The sequence below is a fragment of the Halichoerus grypus genome, chromosome 7 (assembly GCF_964656455.1).
Source record: "Halichoerus grypus chromosome 7, mHalGry1.hap1.1, whole genome shotgun sequence".
NCBI classification, from domain to species: Eukaryota; Metazoa; Chordata; class Mammalia; order Carnivora; family Phocidae; genus Halichoerus; species Halichoerus grypus.
The window spans coordinates 33,431,175-33,451,244 of record NC_135718.1 but is presented as its reverse complement, the minus strand read 5'-3'; the positions used below and the strand labels follow the sequence as shown (position 1 = coordinate 33,451,244).

Sequence of the window (20,070 nt, the reverse complement as noted above, 5' to 3'; positions counted from 1 at the left end):
CAGTGATTATTTAATGACTGTGCAGTTTATTTCACACAAATCAAACTCATTTCAATATGGAAAGCCTCTTTGTTGTGAGACATTACTAAAAACATCCACTTGATGAAAAGTAGACTCAAGCTAGCCAGCTATGTAATAACATGTAAGATGGAGATTTTTGTCCCTTTACCTGAAAAACTATCCTTGTCTAGAGCCATGAGGTTCCTGGCTTGATAGATATAGCAGCGCAGATGGTAAATGTAGACTCCTAAAAAGAACAGGATGGAGGTTACTCATAAGAAACATAACACTGTAAACTGCAAATTTTCTGGAATATTTGGAGATAATTCATGTTTCAGATAAATGGGTCATTCAAATCTACTTCTCCACAATAAAGAGCACACATAATGGTGATGACAGGTGCTCCCAAAGTAGTTCTGTTTCCTATAAAATAAAACTAACTTTAAAAATACTACAGTAAGGGGCGCCTGGGTGGCTCAGTCGTTAAGCCTCTGCCTTCGGCTCAGGTCATGATCCCAGGGTCCTGGGATCGAGCCCCACATTGGGCTCCCTGCTCGGCAAGAAGCCTGCTTCTCCCTCTCCCATTTCCCCTGCTTGTGTTCCCTCTCTCGCTATCTCTCTCTCTGTCAAATAAATAAATAAAATCTTTAAAAAAAAATACTACAGTAAGCTCAATGCAAGTGTATCACTCAGGAGAACATCACTCCTGTTGTAAAACCTGGATTTAGGCCACTGCTTGTCATCACAGACCTTGACAATGAGACTTGGTTTCCAAGAGTTATAGAAATAGGGCTTCCTATACTATTTCAGCCCCAGATCTAGGAAAGTTCCTCCTTTGATAGTTCAGAATCTTTATACTCCTTACCCCTATATTAATGTATATATGCTCCCACCCCCCCCCCACATTATTCTGGGAGTCAGACTACTTGAAATCTTGTCTATAGTGCTCTAAGATGAGGACAACAATAACACCACCTTCTAGGGTGGTTATGAAGATTAAATGAGTTAATATATGCACAGTGCTTGGCACATGCTAAGCCCTATCATAAGCATTTGCTATTATTAGTACAGAATAGGTCTGCCTCATTCCAAAATTCCTAAAGATTATCATTGGAACCAACCTTTACTTAACTTTTTGAACCTCTTTTTTTTTTTTTTAATTAAAACAATCTTTTGGGGAGCTTAATAGATAGAATGAGTACATATTGGACAGACTATGTCAAAGTCAATGATCTGACGACCCTCCACCCCAAATATGATTTTTAAAAGTGTATCTGAGGGGGCGGGAGGATGGGTTAGCCTGGTGATGGGTATTGAGGAGGGCACGTTCTGCATGGAGCACTGGGTGTTATGCACAAACAATGAATCATGGAACACTATATCTAAAACTAATGATGTAATGTATGGGGATTAACATAACAATAAAAAAATTAAAAAAAAAAGAATGACAAAAAGTGATAAGGTACACTAAAAATATCTGTTAGAAATTAAAATTATAATCATTAAAATTTCCAGCATATTAAATACAACTAAAGAAAAAAAAAAAAGTGTATCTGAAAAAATCCTCTTCATCGAAATAGAAGTCACATTTGCATAAAGACATTTTAATCCTATTCGGTGATTCAGAGAGTTTTCGTGAGATAAGTCATAACGGTGGAATGTACAAATCCATTTAAAACTTACTGTCAAAGTTACAGGAAATGATGGGGGTGTTTGCCCCAAACACGGTGGTGGCGCTGTACTTCCGTTTGTCCCCGCTCTTCTCGTCTCCGTCCTCAGTCGTGTCTGCACCCTAAAGAGGCAGAAAAGTCCATGACCAATGCCTCAAAACAAAGAGGCAAGAATTACAAAGAAATGGAATGGTGGCTTTTAAAAGGGACTCTTCTCATCCAATCACTCCATTTTTAAAGACGAATAAAGCCCAGCACAGCAAGTGTCTTGCCCAAGGTCACTTAGCTGGAAAGCGACAGAGCAAGAAGTTGAAGCCAGTCTTTTGCCTCAAGTCCAGGCTTACCAAACCCTGATGCTGAAAATTTAAAAGAGGAAAAGCATAAAGGATAAATAAGGGGATTAAAAGGGTGGGAGGAGGATGAGAATAAGCAACATAGCAGGGTCAATGTGCCGAAATATAAAAATAGGCTGTGTTTGGAAATGGTTCCTGACCACCATGTTGTTTTAGACGGACCACTGCCATTCTCGTATGCATTCCTTCCACCTTTGCGCTTTTCCCCTCCCTGCCTTCTTTACTGTGCTTCCATAGGAATTATTCTCTAATTCCGTGAGCCATCCTTCTGTTTTTCTCCCCCTCACATCTGTGTATTTAACTTTCTCGGTTTGCTGAACAGTTATAGTTTCCAAGGTACGATCCAAAGAACCCGTGCCTGCGATGTTAACAGGCGTCCGCACAGCAAGCGTTTCAGAACAGATATATCTGGAAAATGCTGGGGGAAACATTAAACAGGTGTGTCTGTGGTAGAACTTCTTAGAACCTTTCCTATAGTCATGGTGTAGTCATGCAACAAGAGTTAGTGAGCACCTAGGTTGTGTCGCTCTCTCCCAAATCATCTGCACTCCTGCAGCGCTGGAGCGGTCCCTGTGGAATCAGTGGAGCCCCCAACACTCATCTACTCTCCCCATGCCAATCTTATTTGAGCTTTGAGCACTTGCTACTTACGAGGGCGCCTTCAAGCTTAAAGATGGCACCTGCACCATGTGTTTCCGAAGGAGCCATTTTTCTTCTCCAGCGTCTGCGGCGAAAGGTATCTGAACTGCGCTGTTTCCAGTGAAATTTCCAGCCAATTAAAGAAGCATATTCCCAGCCGTCCCGGTCTTCATATTCTTCCATGGCCTAGACCAGAAGTAAAACTTTTAATGCTAATGATAATCATCATCATCATAACAACAATATCCCTTAATTGATAAAGCAGATTATTTGGTCAATCAACAAATAGGTACTGAAAATCTACTCTGTTCCAAGCACTGTGTTACGAGCCAGTGATACAACAAAGAACAAAGGAGGCAGGCTGTCTGCCCTTGCAGAGCTGATGAACTGTAGAAATATGCAGAGATAATCAGGCAACTGACATGGAACGAGATGTTGCCAAGGTGGTGCCCTATACCCTCAGGAGAGGGACCTTATTCAGACCTGGGGAGGGTTACGGAAAATGGATTTTTTTTTTTTTTAAGGAAAATGGATTCTTTCTCAAATTGCTTTCTATTTCCTCGCTTCATTAGCATGTAAGACATCATTACTGTTATAAACAGTTTGGAAAACACTGTTATCTCTACCTTATATGGGGAAAAATGACACCACTCTCCCCAGGATTTAAATGTCTCATTTAAGCTAGTAACTGGCATAACTAGTAAGTAAGTGATAGAGCAGAGGATATTACTTCTGCAGTAACTAATAACTTCTGAGGATAGGACTTTTTATCCTAAAAACTGTTTATATATAAATGTCTTCAGTTTTCAATGTTTTATGCAATTTAACAAATACGAGTGTCTACTGTATGACAGGGATTGTGTTAAGAGCTGAGGAAGCAATGAAGAACAAGATAAGACCAGGTCCTGGCCTTCATGTAGCTGACATTTACCGATGGAAATTGTATGTAAATATCTTAAAAGTATGACTAGATTTGATAAATGCAAAATAATACCAAATAATATCTATGATCTCAGAAACAAGAGCTCTATGTGGGTTATTATCATTGCAGGATTTTTTTTCAACTTTGAATAAACATAATTCCAGGTCAAGCACAATCTTGTAATTGACCCTCTAGTAGTGTTAACAGTAGCATTGAAATATTTCAGGCAGCCAGGCGTGAGGAGGTTAGGGAATATGATCAAAGTCTCAATGATACTTTTTGGGAGAACTGGGTCAAGTTTCCAGTCTTCTGACCTGAGTGGCTCAGTATCACCTTGGTGCTCTCATGTGGAAGGAGAGAGTCAAGTGCCTCTAGGAGCTTCTCACTCCATCAGCATAGGGGGAGTTGAATAAGAAATATTCATTCATCAGCTCATTGATTCTCCTCCACTATTTATCAAGAACAAGTTTCTGAACCAGCAAGAAGGATACAAAGATGACTATGGTTCCATTTTTGTGCCCAAGAAGCTTACTTGTAATAAAAAGTAACTTCATTGCACCTGCTATGAGTCAGGCACTTTGTGGAATAGCCTCGTCTGGGTTCAGACACTGGCTCAATCACTTTCTAGACATATGGCCCAGAGTCATTTATCTATAAAATGAGGATAAAATGCGGATCTTGTGGATTATAGATAATGCACATTTAGTACTTGGCATTATAGAAGACACACAACATATTCCACTTATTATTATGAGTATTATTATTGCACTTAACTTATTCTTCCATGTATGCCTTATAATACCCTAATTAAAAGCATGGTACTGTACCCATTTTGCAGATGAGAAAGGAAATGAGGCCAAGATTTGAGTCCTTGTGTATCTCATTCCAAGTACTGAACTATTGCCACTCCTTCGTTATGATACCAAAATAATTTCTATTACTACTCTGTAGTGGTTCTTATCATTTAGCCTACTTCAGATCACCTGGAAGACCTGGTTAGAGATTGCTGGGCCCCACCCCTGGAATTCTGAAATCAGTGGGTTTGGGGTGAGGCATTTCTAACACATTCCCAGGTAACGTGTTGTTGCTGGTTGGGGTGGGGAGTGCGCTTTGAGAATCGTTGAGCAGGGAGGGCCTTACGCCCTTGACTGGCGAATGGTTTCTGTAGAAATAGCCAAGGAACGGGAATTCTGTGTGGCCCCTGGCCTAGCTCCCTCCCAAGCTAACTCTTACCCTTGCAGTGCTTGAAGTGCTTTGTGTTAAATCCTTCTTGCGTTTTCGGACCAGCCTTCGCCGTCTATGAGTATGATACATTTTCTCTGCTGCAACCCAGGATTTGGGTTTATTATCAGGAGGAATGGTAATTCCATACTCCCAGCCTGGAACAGAGTTTGCAAACGGTTATCCCAAAGAGATGCATTTGCCAGATTGCCAGATAAACTTGCAGGAAACATCCAGTCACTGTCTCTGCTCCCCCAGCATTCTCTCCTGTGCCAGTGAATTCCACTGCTCCTTTCACTTGGCTGCAATTCAGCCGAACCGAACACAGCTCTGTTTCCCTGGATCCCTCTTCAAAAGCCTCCTTTGCGGCCACGGGGTTCTCCTCTCCTTTCATCCCTCCTCACTCATGGTAATTAAGTGCATCTAAGAATAAAGCACAGTGCAAGAGGTAGCCGGGGACAGGGCTGAAGGGTTTAAATCCCAGCATCACCACACACTGGCTATTTACTAAAAAAGTTTCTTGCAGGTTAGTAAACTTGTCTATGGCCCAATTTCCCCAGCATAAAGGTAAAGTATACTTTTTTAAAAAGAATTCATCAAGATAATGCCTGCAAATCACTAGGACTATGCTTAGCACATAGTTTGTGCTCAGTCAATGCTAACTATTATTATAAGGCTTGGTGTGTGCATCAAGATCAGCAAAGAATTTATAATCTATTTGAACCCTTCTTTATCCATGCTTGTTCTTTCTTTTATAAGGAAAAGAAATCAGAGTTTCTCTTTTGATATTTCCAAATGTTAGATAGTTCATTTACCTTCAGATCACTGTTCATAGAAAAGGATAAACACCATTAACGGAAGCTATGTCAATAATCTACATTATTGGGTATCAGCTATACTTCAAAAAAACCCCCAAACAATCTGCATTATTGCTGAATAGGATGACTTTTAAGGCATTTTACAGTCCTTCCTGAGCCCCAGGGTCCTGAGTGTGATGTTCCCAGGGAGTCTATGGGGTATGATTAGAATAGAGAACATCCAAATTCCAGTTCCCTCTAAATTCTCATCGTGGATCCCCAGCATCTCAACGTGCAGACACCTGGCCCACTGTGATCTTGTATTTTTCACTCTTGCCGCCCCCACCCCCACCTGTCCAAGCACTTCCTTGTCCTTCAGATTTTGCATCTGAATAGTCACAGGTAATATCCAAGACCTGACAGTCACAGACCAACAGAAGTAGGACTCCTCCCCCCAAGGAAACTTTACTCTGGTTAACCAGGGCCTTGCTGCAGAGACCCCACAAGGTAATAGATCTAAAATGTTACCTTTCTCATCCACTGCACGATTTATATCATATACCCATGCGTCATCTTCCCATTCCCAACCTGGAGGGCATGTCAGCTCGCTGGGTGATGCTGCTTTATCACCGTTCTTTAGAAAGTAAAAACAAAACAAAATAAAAAATGAAGAAAAGTAAGCCATAGTGTCAGATAAGATGCAAAGGCGAGAGGCTGCCACACACTTAACAATGGTATTTACATGCTAATTTGTGAATCTCTAATCTCTATGCACAATTGCTACACAAGATTAGTTTTTTAGAATACCTTCTGTTTCCACTATTAGGGGGTATGTTGGGTTGAACCATGGGAAATTGTTGTTGTAGATCAAAAATGGTCAAATATCAGCAATTTCATATGGTTCAACAATATTATGAAATGGCGTGACTCTCTTTATCAGGAGTTATACTGGAAAGAAACCATCAGAGATGGATAAAGCATGAAAAACACGTGTTTTCAAGTACAAGGTAATGTCACTGGACGTTCTAGATGCTAATCATGTAAGATTGAGCAAGGTTTAGGTTAAATATCGACTTAAGTATTGACTACATTAAAATGGACAGTTACGAAAAAACGTTCATAAGAATAGAAATAAAGGTGATCCATAAACATATGGAAAAATGCTCAGCCTCACTATTTTTTTAAATTTATTTTTAAAAATTATTTATTTAATTTTTAGGCAGTGGGGAAGGGGCAGAGGGAGAGGTAGAGTCAGAATCTTAAGCAGGCTCCATGCCCAGCACTGAGCCCAACCCGGGGCTTGATCTCATGACCCTGAGATCATGACCTGAGCTAAAATCAAGAGTTGGACGCTTAACTGACTGAACAACCCAGGTGCCCCACAGCTTCACTTTAAATTAAAAGTGAGAAAATGGAAAGGACATCTGGGCACTGACAAAGCTGGTGTGGTGGGGGTAGTGAGTGTTTAGGAAAACAGCCCTCTAATACGCTGTTGCTGGAAATAAAAACTTATACAACCTATCTGAAAGCAGTTTGGCAATATTTATCAAAATTGCATATGCATTGAAATCTGACCAAACCTATCCAAGGATCTCTCCTGGACATAAACTTTTACAAGTGAATAAAAATGTATATATAAGGATGTTTACTGCTGCATTGCTTGAGAAAACCAAAGACTGGGAAAAAATCAAAATGTCCACAAGGAGAGGATATTTAAATACATTATAGAGGGTGCACATAATAAGACACTCTGCAGGCATTTTTTAAGAAAGCTCATAGTTCGGGGTGCCTGGGTGGCTCAGTCATTAAGCGTCTGCCTTCAGCTCAGGTCATGATCCCAGGGTCCTGGGGTCGAGTCCTGCATCAGGCTCCCTGCTCAGTGGGAAGCCTGCTTCTCCCTCTCCCACTCCCCCTGCTTGTGTTCCCTCTCTCGCTGTGTCTCTCTCTGTCAAATAAATAAATAAAATCTTAAAAAAAAAAAAAAAGAAAGCTCAAAGATCTATATGTGTTGATATCAAAGGATGCCCAAGATATATTGTTACATGAAAAATACAAGTTGTTGATACTATTTAGGTGTGTGGGGGGGAAAGAAGTTTTGTAGTTGAGTGTGAACAGAAACAAGATTTCAGTGGTTATCACTGGGGGGTGGAATGTAAATCTGGGAGAAGAATTACTTTTCATTTCCTTCTATGCTGTTTGAACATTTTAAAGACATACGCATTCCATTTGTTGTGATTTTAAAAAACTAAAAATAAATATTTACAATTAAAAAATTGCACGACTCAAACTTTACCATGTACCAACATCTAGTTAAACAGACGCAATGTCTTTTCGAGAGAAAATAATTAGAGGTGCACTTGTGTAGCTTCAGCCTAAGGTAAGGCTATTCAGGACACGAGATAGAGCAGAAGAGAAGGGGAGGCCGCGCCTTGCGGTTGGAGGATTCGCAGATCACGGTTCCAAAGAGTTAGGGTTTGAGGCTCTCCGTGGGGAGCAGCCCACTCACCGCATCGGTGTAGGTGTCCTCGGCTGGCTTCCACTCGCCCCCAGGGTAGCGACTCTCGTTCTGGTACACTTCATCCGTGAACTCCGTGTGACCCGCGTCGGCCTCAGTCAGCAAGCTGCGGGCCAGCTCGTGTTACCAAAGGAGCAATGGTAGCCAACAACCCCAGCTCTGCCCCGCGGTCGGGAAACATCTACACCAGTTCCCTCCTGACACTAGCCCTTGGGCTCGCCACCAAACGCTTCCTGCTGATAACTTCTGACACTCTTGTGAAGAAGGGGCCTGGGGGAACAATGAGACCTAAACCACAGAGGACTCCTCAAGTCAGCAGGGCTGCTCCTTCTCAGTAATCAGGGTGGGGACTGGGAAAACAGTCTTACGGGCAGCTCCTTAGACAGACCTCATGCTCCATATTTTGGTTTCAGTTCAGGGCCGTTCAGCTTTTTTGCAGCAAAACGCCTGGCTAACAGTTCAAAAGAATAGGAAGTTGTCCACCCTCATTCCCCCTATTTTAAAAAATGGAGTGGAGAAGGTCTCATGGGGCCAAGTGTGGAAATTTTTACTCATGGCCTGCATGGTCTACGTAACACAAACTGAAGGGAGGAGTTTAAATTTTCTGGATAGTTCCTAGGTCGACGGCCAAACCAGGTCATTTAAGACTCCAGACTCCATTTAGGTACTTAAGAAACCCATACTGACTCTCTGCCATGCCAATTTTCCTCTTGGATTTGGAACTATTTTGACAACCCATAAGGAAAGTACAGAGGCTCCAACTTTGACTGAAGTCTTCTGCCAGGTACCCACTCAAGTGAGGTTTCTTTTTCTTTTACCGTCCTGACATCTTTTCCCTGCCAAATCCTCCCTAAGAATCAAGCCCTGGAAAGAAATCAGAATAGAAGTGGCCCCAACTATTTGTATAAATTAAGCCCATCCCATCATTTTCTGGGCCCCAGAGAAGGAGAACAGAAGACCTGGCTGCCGTCTCTGGGGTCCCATCGAGCCCTGACATGCTTTGACCCTCCACTTTTCCAAACACAATGCCTCCACCTTTCCCTGTCCTCACTAACCTTCCTTCCTTCTCTCCAATTCAAATCCCATTTCCCTTCTCCTCACCAGCAACCCCAACTCTATCCAAAGCAAGCTGTCATGGGTTAAAAGCAATCATGTGCAATCATCGGGTTTTAACAGACCAGACCAGACCCAGCGTGCTCATTTCCCTCCTTCCCTAATGCCTGTGATCACAGGAAACTAATGTGGACAGAGAGGAAAAACTCTAGTTTGAGGCCTTGAAATCCAACTTCACAAGCTTGTTTCCTCCAACCTCAAGTATCCGGTCATGAGGTGGAGTAGAGGGAGCTCGGATTCTGATGCCGTCGGCAACATTCAGAGACCCAAACTCCAGGGGACACAAGCTTGCCTCCCCTCTACTGTTCCTTTCTTTTTCATAACAAGCTTCTGAGACACAATTCACATATCATACAAGTCGCCCATTTAAAGTGTACCCTCTGCTGTTTCTTACAGACATTCCATAATAGTTGAGTGCTGGTTTTGGTGCCCAGGCTGGACTGGTACCACCTACAACCCATGTGTCTTTGGACAAGTTACTTAATCTCTGTAGGTCTCAGTTTCCTCCCCTGTAAAGTGGACATAATGCTATTATTTGTTGGGAGGTAATTCTCTATGAGTTCTCGTGTTTCTGCAGCATCGAGGATATTTATAGGAGGAATAATCTTGGAAGACAGAGATAGCGTCTCTCTCTCTTGAGCAAAGGACCAGCATGCTTGCTACCCATTATAAAAGATTCGGGTTCCCTAAGCTCAGGTTCCTCTCCTATTACACAACCACTTCATGTTTAAGTGTCATCTGACCATCTTCTTGTCACCCTGAGGACCAGAGCAAATGTTAATACTGGTGGGAGTGAAATCCTTGGTCTCTGACCCAGGAGTCCTGTGTCTCCTGCCAGCATCCATGAAGTAGGGCAGGTGACCTTGTTAACTTGCAAGTAAAGTAAAAATCTCAGACGCTTCCTAATTTTTGACACCACCTACCCTGTTGGGCTAGAGGCCAGATTCAATAAAGTGATTAGCACACTGGTGCTTAGCTCACTGCTTGACACATTCACGCATAATAAGTTCTTAATAAATATTAGTACCAGGTGCTTTTTATATTTCCTTATTTTATTATGGGGCACCAATGACATATCTTAAGTTTCTATGGACTTATGCTCAGTGGGTGTTACATAAATATTACCAAGAATGATAATGGGCAAGATTCATTTAGCAATTTCTAGGGAAAGCCTCCATTGTCAACCTTTTTTCTCAGAAAATGGAAAAACTTACCTTCTTTCAGGATCAACTGTCCAGTCTCCTTCCCATTCCCAGCCTTTTGGAGGCAAAAAGAATTCCCTCTTGAGTTTTATTTTTCCTGTGACATCAGAAAATTTATGACGACCCACTAATCCAGAAGTGCCCCATTTTCCAAACATAAGAGCTTGGTTTTCATACTGTTAAAAACAAATTAGAGAAACACTATCAGAGAGAAGGAAATAAAGGCCACCCATAAATTTTTAAGCCCATTTAAGCCGCACCATGATAGAAAGTGAAAAAACTTTATACCCAGAAGGCACGGACCTAACTTGGGCAGCTACTGATTGTGCAACTTTGGGTAAATCACATCTTTCTAGACTCAGTATTCCCATCTGTTCACTGGGGATAATACCACCAGTTCCCACAGAATTTTTCAAATGTGCAGTTGAAAGTGCTTTGTAAATAGTGGTATATCACACTAGTTGCTTCCATTATTATTTTGAATGGCTCCAAATGGTTCTCTGAACCTAATTTTTTAAATACCCATGAAGTCCTCAATTTATGAATGTGCAGGCTTCTAAGAGTTTATTCGTAAATGGTCTACAGCCTAGAACTTGGGGCACATTTCCCTGCAGAATCAACATTATAATTGATGGTACATTTCCCAGGCAGTCTACAAAGAACCTGTCTGACATAGGAAGGCCCTTTAAGGGCCTGACCTTTCTGGCGCCTAAAAGTTCTGTGCCTTCATCCCCTCTGGAATGTAGTGGGGATGAAGACCAAGACCTTTCCTGAAGTAGGTTTAGTGGCAAAGACAGACTCTTGTTTACGGGGCATTTCTGTCTAAGTTAGAAGTTATAAATCTACAATGGTCTGCTCTTCACTCTGTCAACCATCAAAAGGGTTGAGATTTGCCAGTGGTGAGTGTCCCTGTTTGGGTACAAGCTGAAACTTCCATGTTTCTGTTGATGAGTCCACTGAAAAGATGATTTGCAAGTGACAGGGGAGTTTGAGGTTGAAGAAGGAAGAAGTTTGAGTAGAGGTTTGATGGGGAAATTGGGTTTAAGCAGACACAACAGTACCTGTCTCAGATATGGGTGCTGAGCCTTGAAAGGAGATAAGCTCAGGAAGCAGCTAAAGAAGCTACTGTCACATGGGGCTGTGAGACTTCAGGGCATGTGCATGGCTCCTTTTGGTTTCTAAGTGACAAGGACACAGAGCAGAAGAGCAGGGTGTTCCCACTACTTCTGTTTGGAAGCCAGCATGGCTACAGTAAAATCTAGGCAAGAAGTTCAGCAAGACTGTTAGCACATGTGAAGCACCTCCGGGACCTCCAGAAACGTGGTAGGGGACGGGGGTGCTGGGGGTTCTGCAGAGAACTGAGGTCTAGTATTGGCATAGGAAGGCAAGAACCAGTGAAATGTCCATTTTGTTATTAATGTGCCCCTACTGGTACCCACAGGTTGTGAGAATCTAAAGAAATTAGAGTCACGCAACTAAGATGCACGGATTGTCTGTTTAAGATGAGTTGGAACTAGAGTCTGAGCTATGCAGGGAAGGATCTAGAAATGGGAAAGGATGAAAGGGAACCCTGGACTGGTTGATCCTTGCTCAGTACTAGCTTCCAGCTTAGCTCGAGCCTCAGAGCTGGAGGGCAGGCCGATGCCAAGAAACCCTCCAGGAATGCTGGCGCGTCTCCTCCATGTGCCCTGATGCCCCCACTCCACCTTGCCCAGCTGACCGCACATAAGTAGCCGTCATCCAGGGCCTTCCCCTTGGCTTCCAGCCCACCCTCTATTTATCTTCAATGGCACTTCCAAGTCTGTACCATAAAGGCTTTGTGTGGCTCCCATGTATTTCATTGTTTCTCAAAGTGGTCCACTGAGGCCCCACGTCCACCCACACAGGAATCATTGCTGCTGCTAATCCCTCACTCAGTGACACAATCAGAATCTCTGGGGCGGCCCCAGCAGGCAGCATCTTCAACAGGATATGCAGTTTTATAATCACTTAGGGAGGCTTCCCCTCCATGAATGCGTCTTCTGCGGTCCAAAGACCCCCACCTCCAAGCACGCCTCTCCAGGTCTGCACCTCCCCAGGGCCCTCATTACTGGCTTGTCTATGTGTCAGTCACTCTGGTGGGTCCCAGCGTGGACAACAAAACCTCCTGTCAATCTTTCCCCGTCCCCCCAGGTGAAGGTCCCTCGGATGAGATTTTAGGTAGTGCCGACGGCTGGGCGCTGATGGCTGGGTGCCAATGGATGAATGTTTTCTCTAAGGATGACAAGTAACAGGCCCCCCCCCCCCCCCCCGCCACCACCACCAAGAGGAAAAGACAGTGATGTTACTGAATGTACCATTTCAGCGAAGACGGTGAATGTTCCTTCTGCGAAGCTATTGAACTTCTTCTCAACAGCACTCAAGCCCAGCCAGATGTTCACTCGCAGCTCCGCAGGCACCTTCGGTCCGTGGGTTTTCTCCTGCGGATACTGTGAGATGCACAAGAACATGCTCTGCTATTGGCAGCAGCACGGGCTACGACATTACGTTCAAGCCCGAGGCAGACTGAACATCTAATCATCGCTCTCCCCAGTCTAATTTTGTTTGCGTAAAGTATTTCCAAATGGCCCTACAGCAGAGATTATAATAACAGCAAAAGCAGCGGTTCTCAAAATGTGAGCCACGGACCCCCTTGTGTCCTTGAGACTTTTCCAGGAGGTTCATGGAGTTAAACTATTTTCCTAACAATACCAAGACGTTCCTTGTTTTTTTCGCTGTATTGATAGGTTCAGTGATGGTGTAAAACCATGTGGATGAGACTCTGGGCACGCAGCACGAATCAGGGCAGTAACACCAAACCGAACCTGTGGTCACAGTCTTCTTCCTCACTCTCAGAGAAGAAAACAAATACTAGTTTTACTTATGAATTCCTTCAGTAAGACAGTAAAAATTACTAATCTTATCAAATCATGATCCTTGAGGACAGCTTTTTTTTAAATTTTTTTTAAGTAGGCTCCACTCATGACTCTGAGATCAAGAGTCGCCTGCTCTATGGACTGAGCCAGCCAGGCACCCCCATGAGTACATCTTTTTAATATTTTGTGTAATAAAATAGAAAGTACACACAAATCACTTCTGCTGCATATTAATGTATATCTTGAGAAAAAGCTCTTGTGCAATTGCTTGAAATGTGAACTGAATTAACCTTTTTTTTTTTAATGGAAATCTCTTTGACTTGAAACATTTGACAGACAAATATGGTTATTCAGACTTGAGTATGGGGCAGATGTTTCCTTGAATATAAACAAAGTAAGCCTGTCACTTCAAGGACAATAACTGACTGTATTCTGTTGCCAATGATAAAATTCAGGCTTCCAAGTAAAAATGAGAATTTTGGAAAACTTGTATCTGTCATGGTAAGCTTGATAGCATCATGATACATAAAGACTTTTCTGATGAGTGATATTAATTAAATGATTTTCTTTCAACATTGTAAGATGAAATGTGTCAATATTAGGAAGATTTGCATAACTCAATGAACTGCTATTTTCTAAATGATCAATGCTAAATGTTACAAAATCACGCATGGATAATAGAACCATTCAAAGTACAAAATAAACCAATGGATTTCTATACAGCCGAGAATGAAAAATTCCATACTGCAAATCACCTTTTAGAAGCTACTACTTGAGTCTGGTGTTATACCAAAAATGTGTATCCACAATTATCTGAAAAGGGTATTAAAATACTCTTCCCTTTTCCGATTACATATCTATGCGAGGCCCAATTCTCTTCATATACTTCTCCCTTTTTCTAGAATTTTTAAAAAAGATTTTATTTATTTATTTGACAGAGAGAGAGAGAACAAGCAGGGGGAAACGGCAGGCAGAGAGAGAGGGAGAGGGAGAAGCAGGCTCCTGGCTGAGCAATGTAGTTCAATCCTAGGACCCTGGGCTCATGACCCGAGCTAAAGGCAGATGCTTAACTGATTGAGCCACCCAGGTGCCCCTCTCTTCATATACTTTAACCAAACAACTTATTCTATCAGATTAAATGTAGAAGCAGATATGAGAATCCAGTTAATTTCTGTGAAGCCAGGCATTAAAGAGGTTTGCAAAAATGTGAAACACTCTTTTAATTTTGTAAAGAGAATACAGTTATATTTTATTAAAAATACATAATTTATGTTAACATGTAATGGGTTTAATTATTGTTATTTTAAAATAAATACTTTTTAAATTTCTCACTTAAATTTCTATTGTAGTAAATATTGATAGCTGTAACCCATATAACAAAAGCTCTCTGGGGTCTTCAATAATTTTTTTGAGTGTAAAGGGGTCCCAAGACCAGCAAAAAACCCCAATGAATTAAATGTCTCCCTAAACAGGATAATGAGTGTTAACACAATCAATAAATACATACAACATTGTCTTGAAAGCATTTTGCTGTTTATCCCCTGAGTTCTAAAACCTAACACGGAGAATACCATGTTGTCTCCTCTCCTACCCACTGCAAAATTTTATTTATTAATCAGTTTGCTTCCACCGACTGCTGACCAACACAATTGTAATTGTGGTTCTATCTGAAGTAAAATTTGTTCCACCAAGAGATACTTGAAAGAAGATAATTTCTATTTTCACTTTCCTGATTAAAGAACAATGAGTACATTTATTAAAAGTTAGCAGATATCTCCTTGTTTTAAAAGAACACTCTCCCCTGACTGCTTTTTCTCTTCTTGATTTTTATTTCTTTCCCCCCCAAATCCAAAGAACTGGGCTGGGGTTGGCCAGGGACAGGGATGTCAAATGCAGCTGGGACTATTTTGATTTCTTGGTTTTCAGCCCCAGGCCCTGCCTTGGTTCTCCATAAGCACACAGAGAGCAGTGTTTAACGCGGGGTCCTGGGATGGGCTTACGGGGGTCTATGAAGCTCCTGAATCCTGTGTTAAACTTTGGATGCATGTGAGATGTGCATTCTTCTGGAAGAGAGGGCTGGTAGCTTCCATCAGGTTCTTAAAGGAGCCCATGACTCTAAAAATGTTCAGAACCAACTGCCCTAAAGCAGCAAATTCTCAGAAGTTTTCAATCTGAGGACCTATTTGGTCAGGGCATAGACTGCATGGACTATTGTTACTTTCTCCTTTTTTTTCTACTTCCCGAACACTCTCTAGAAGGGAAGGGAAGGAGGCATTGCTTAGCATGAGACATTAGAAATAAGAGGAAAATTCAAGCCAGAAAGCACAGCATTCACAATGTCACGTTAATATTAGTGTCACTGAGATCTCTGCAGAAGTGTCCTTGCCTGAACGCTAGCAGATCCAGACCGCTCTCTGGGAACTACCACCCTAGGGGAAGGTGCCAGAAAATGGGTTGGAATCGACCACGATCGTCCTAGTCATTCAATGATCAGCAAATAAAGCAGCCCCTTCTCGGGAAGGCGGGTTTTGCATTGAAGCAGTTCACATTACACGGGGGTGAAGCCGTACCTTCAGCAAGATGGTCTGGGTTTTCCCGCAGTATTTCCCAGACGCATTCTCACCACTGGCGGAGTATAAAACCTGATGCGCAGGAATGCGTGCATAGGCCAGTCTCTTCTCTCCCCGGATCATCCAGATGATGACATCAGGCATACTGTTCTGCGGCTGGTCGTGTGGGGGATGGAAAAGCGAGCAAGGCTGGAGTTAGTCTACACACAGGGGGACCGGACACCCTGCAGGCTGGCTCCTCAGGGCTCCCCTTAGCAAAGAAACTCTGTGGTTAGGGATCTGTCTGAATCCCCGAGCGGCCCATGTCCTGGGACCACACTGAGCCTGCGGGACTGGGCGGCAGACCGTGGCTGGCCAGAAGGGATGGGGTGAAGCAGAGGGGGAGCTTCACCTGCCCAAAGCCTGACCTACACGGCTCCGAGAGCTACTCTAGGAAATACCCGCTCTTCTCTCACCCATCATTTGAAGAAAGCCCTCAACAGCAGTCAGGGGTTATGGGTTTCACACGTGTCATAGGACATAGACAAAGCATCTCCAGCTGACAATCCAGTGTTTGCCAAATCTGAGATATTCATTTAGTTTTTTTAAAACCTTTTTTTTTTTTTGTCTGATCATAAGGGTGATATAAGTTCACCATAGGAAACTTTGAAAGTACCAAAGCATAGAAAGCAGAAAATAAAAATTACTTCTAATCCCATGTTTTTGCAAATGTATTTCTATCCACAACTATATTACGATCCCCCTCCACCTGAATCTCTGAAGCTCAGTAGGAGGGGGCTCCTACTCTCTTGGTTTTCCAGTTCCCAGAGGTTAATGGCAGCCAACATTCATCCAGCACCACTGTGTGCCCCGCACTGTGCTAAGCTCTTTATATTCATCATCTTCTTGAATCTTCACAATACAGTGCTGCGAAGTGAGTACTACCATGATCTCCATTTTATATATGGGGAAACTGAAGCTTAGAGAGGTTGCCCAAGTTTACATATGGTAGGTCCAGGATTCACAAAAAAGTCTTCCCAATCCCAAGCAAAGATAGCACTTGCATCCTCTGTGCCACACAGATTTGCTACTTTATCCCTCCACTTGAGGTAGTCTCAGATTGTATCATGATAATGATAATGACTTATCTACTTTGAAGACCTTTCCAGGACCACCAACTCAAAATTCTTCTCCTGTCCTCACTTCAGTGATGCTCAGCCCATTACCCACTAGCATCCCAGCCCAGTAACTCCTTGGTTGCACCATCTGTCAGATCTGCTCAATATCCAAGATAATACACCAGATTCTCCAACCACCTTCTCTAGCCGTGGTGCCATTCCACAGAATCCGTCTTCCATATCAAGTGACCTCTGAGTAGTTTAAAAGTCCTACCTCTTCAGTCAGTTGCAGTAATTTCTCAAGCCAGTCCTCAATTTCTGCCAGTGTAGACTTCACCTCTGTGGCCTCAGACCTCATCCTCACAGCTGCCTCGTGGATCTGGGAGAGAGATCGGGACCGCAGCTTTTGGATCTGATTGTCAAGAACTGTGACATTAGCTTTTCCTTCCGTAAGAGGCAACGTGTACCTAAAGAAAGAAAAGGAAAGAAACAGATAATCTGCAGAATAGCTTTCTGGGCTTCAAGCTGTCGAATTCATTTGTTTGACTTCCATCTTGCAAGCCACACCGCTTTCCTGACGGCATCAGCTGGAGGTTTAAGCTGAAGTTGAGTGTATGTGGTGCTGGCAGGGCAGACCTGCCCGACAGACTCTCCTAACTCTCACGAGGAATGCGGGGGGATTAAAATTCCAAAGCAATTTCTTGGGTTTGACTCCAGGCCCGTGGAGTTGCTGGAGAGAAGATGGAAACAGCTGCAGCGTTTGGGAGGAACAGGCCCGCCTTTCTTTTGCTTCTTACAACCAGTGTACAGACGCCCCAAGACGAAGGAGGGGAAGGCAGATTACAGAGCATTTAGCAGAAGGGTTCTTGAGGACCATCCACCCCTAGGCAGTCCGTGGAGGGGGGCGGAGGGGCTCAGGAGGTCTGCAAACCCCTGGAACTTATTTGAAAAGTCTATGTCTGTGCTGGCAGGCAGTGCGATGTATGATAAAGACCCCATGCTTTGGAGCCGACCATCTGGGTACAAATCCTGGCTCCGCCATTTACTAGTTCTGTGGTCCTGAGCAGTTACTTAATCTCTTGTTTTCCTATCTTCAAATGTGGGAAAACAGCATCTATCTTTCAGGGTTGCTGTGAGAAATAAATGAATTCATACATGGAGAGCATTTAGAACAATGCCAACCGCAGAGTAAAGTCTGAATGACGTTGCCATCCTCATCAAGCTTGGTCTTCCTCACTATCATAGTCTCATTAGATATTCAAAGGCGCCCATTAGTTCCCAAAAGGTTAAGAACCACTTGTGGAGGCAAAGCTCTCATTAAAATGAGAAGTGTAGAACCGCTGAGCTGGGGCCAGCATTCACCGCCTTCTGCAGTCTTCCTCTCACTACGGTAGCTGGTGGGGCCACCGGGTGAGCGTGTCACCAATTCCAGGAAGTTCTACTCACGTTGTTTCTACCTAGAAATTCCATTGATTTGAATGTCCCCTAGCTTCTTAAATGAAGGAAATCCTAGCATGACTTCTTTTGAACACAAATTTCCTGTTACATCAAGTTAAAAAGATTCCATTTGATTCTTCAAAAACAGTTCACATCCATTTGGTTCAAAAACCGTGTAAATAGATAGTTCTGTGTTTTGCTCAGCAAACCCTAAAATTCACAGAATTTTCTACAAGAAGGTATTACCAAATGTTTGGTTGCCTTAATAACTATGGTAATGCACTGGAAAGGTTAAGTTCCTGGAATGATTCCTTGAGGCAAAAATGCATATGGAAGCTGCTAGCTCCAAAGTCACACATGAGACCTTCAATAAAGAGACGTCGCCTGTGTGAAGCATGCAGCAGGAAAAGTTGTGTGGATAAACCCAACTCTGGGCATCAGACGCATCATTTCACCTCCTTGGGCCTCTGCTTCCTCACCCCTAAAATAAGGAGACTGGGAGAGATGACCTCTTAAGACCCAGATTTAAATCTTCTGAATTCAAACTAGAGCCCAGCCGAGCTCTGATCTCAGCCGCGTGTCAATGACCTAGCTAAACCACTAGAAGGCACAAGAAGACAGGGAGACTGAGGGCATTGGCGGAGGGGGGGGTGGGTGTAACCATCCCTGGTTTTTGCTGCTTACAAGTTTTCAATATGCTTTTCTTTTTAACTTCCCTGTCCACTGCACAATAGTTTAAAATGAGTTTGGGATGAATCACTTCCCCCTTTGATACCTAAATGCCCAGAGATCTGAGCTGTTCCCCAAGTCACAGTTATAAAAGTGTCTCTGGCTCCAGTCAAATCTACTGGCTTTGTGAAGGGAGTCTTAGCCAGAGTTCAATAGGCATTCAGTAAAAAGGCAAGTAAAAAGGCTGTTTCTAAAAATGCGTTTGTGAATTAGGAATGTTATTCTGAATGGCGAGGTCAATGCTCCACCCCGAGGCCCCATTCTCTGTGGGAGCCAGCAGTCCCCTTTCTCCTGGCAGTGGGCACACAAAGATTGACGGGAGGGAGTCAGGCCTAGGCCTGCTCCCTCCTTCCTTCTTCCCACCCCTTGCCTGAGGCTGCCCTGGGATGTGCTTCCTGGAGGGGCCTTGGCCTCCCAAGGCTGCTTTAGAATTGGCATGGAATCCGAAAGTGAGCTTTTCCTGGTGGTGATTCAGAGACTCCTCCCAGTGACTAGGGCCTTCTGAGAATCTTGACTAACTCAATTCATTTTTTAGGCAAACACTGGAAACAATTCTAGAGGCTCTTTTCGTCTCACAGGTTTAGGGAGGAGAGCATGACTGGGAATTCTGAGATAGGAACAAAATCACTGTACCTTGTATCTTCTATAACTTCATCGATCAGCTTCAACCATATTTCAGCCAGCTGGCTTGCAGGAACTTTACCTTGCATCCCTGATTTCAGAGCCTCTAGGTTCAATTGCTGGAGAGTTTGGAAAGAGGAAATAACTGGTCATTGTGCATCATGCCCTTAAACTCAGTAAAGGTTTAACGTTTATCTTTAAGAAAAAAATGCACAAAAGACTTAACAGAAAAACCAGAGCACTTAGCTTTTTACATTTAAAAATGCTCACCATAGCTTAGCACTATTTAC

General features: G+C 43.0%; 1 protein-coding gene across 3 annotated transcripts in view; it reads right to left on the bottom strand.

The window, feature by feature from the left end:
- MYOF (myoferlin) overlaps positions 1 to 20,070 on the bottom strand; it is a 158,085-nt gene that overhangs the window by 39,782 nt on the left and 98,233 nt on the right. For all 3 annotated transcript variants that reach the window (XR_013449672.1, XM_078077354.1, XM_078077355.1), the window contains exons 22-32: positions 19,793 to 19,899; positions 17,268 to 17,460; positions 15,897 to 16,052; positions 12,769 to 12,900; positions 10,445 to 10,608; positions 8,109 to 8,223; positions 6,131 to 6,236; positions 4,818 to 4,963; positions 2,675 to 2,848; positions 1,684 to 1,792; positions 170 to 247 (exon numbers count right to left, since the gene is read on the bottom strand). Coding sequence is in view for 2 of the 3 variants with exons in the window: in XM_078077354.1 (XP_077933480.1) it covers positions 170 to 247; positions 1,684 to 1,792; positions 2,675 to 2,848; positions 4,818 to 4,963; positions 6,131 to 6,236; positions 8,109 to 8,223; positions 10,445 to 10,608; positions 12,769 to 12,900; positions 15,897 to 16,052; positions 17,268 to 17,460; positions 19,793 to 19,899 (1,480 nt within the window). In the remaining variant the exon portion in view is untranslated. The remainder of the gene's footprint in view (positions 1 to 169; positions 248 to 1,683; positions 1,793 to 2,674; positions 2,849 to 4,817; positions 4,964 to 6,130; positions 6,237 to 8,108; positions 8,224 to 10,444; positions 10,609 to 12,768; positions 12,901 to 15,896; positions 16,053 to 17,267; positions 17,461 to 19,792; positions 19,900 to 20,070) is intronic.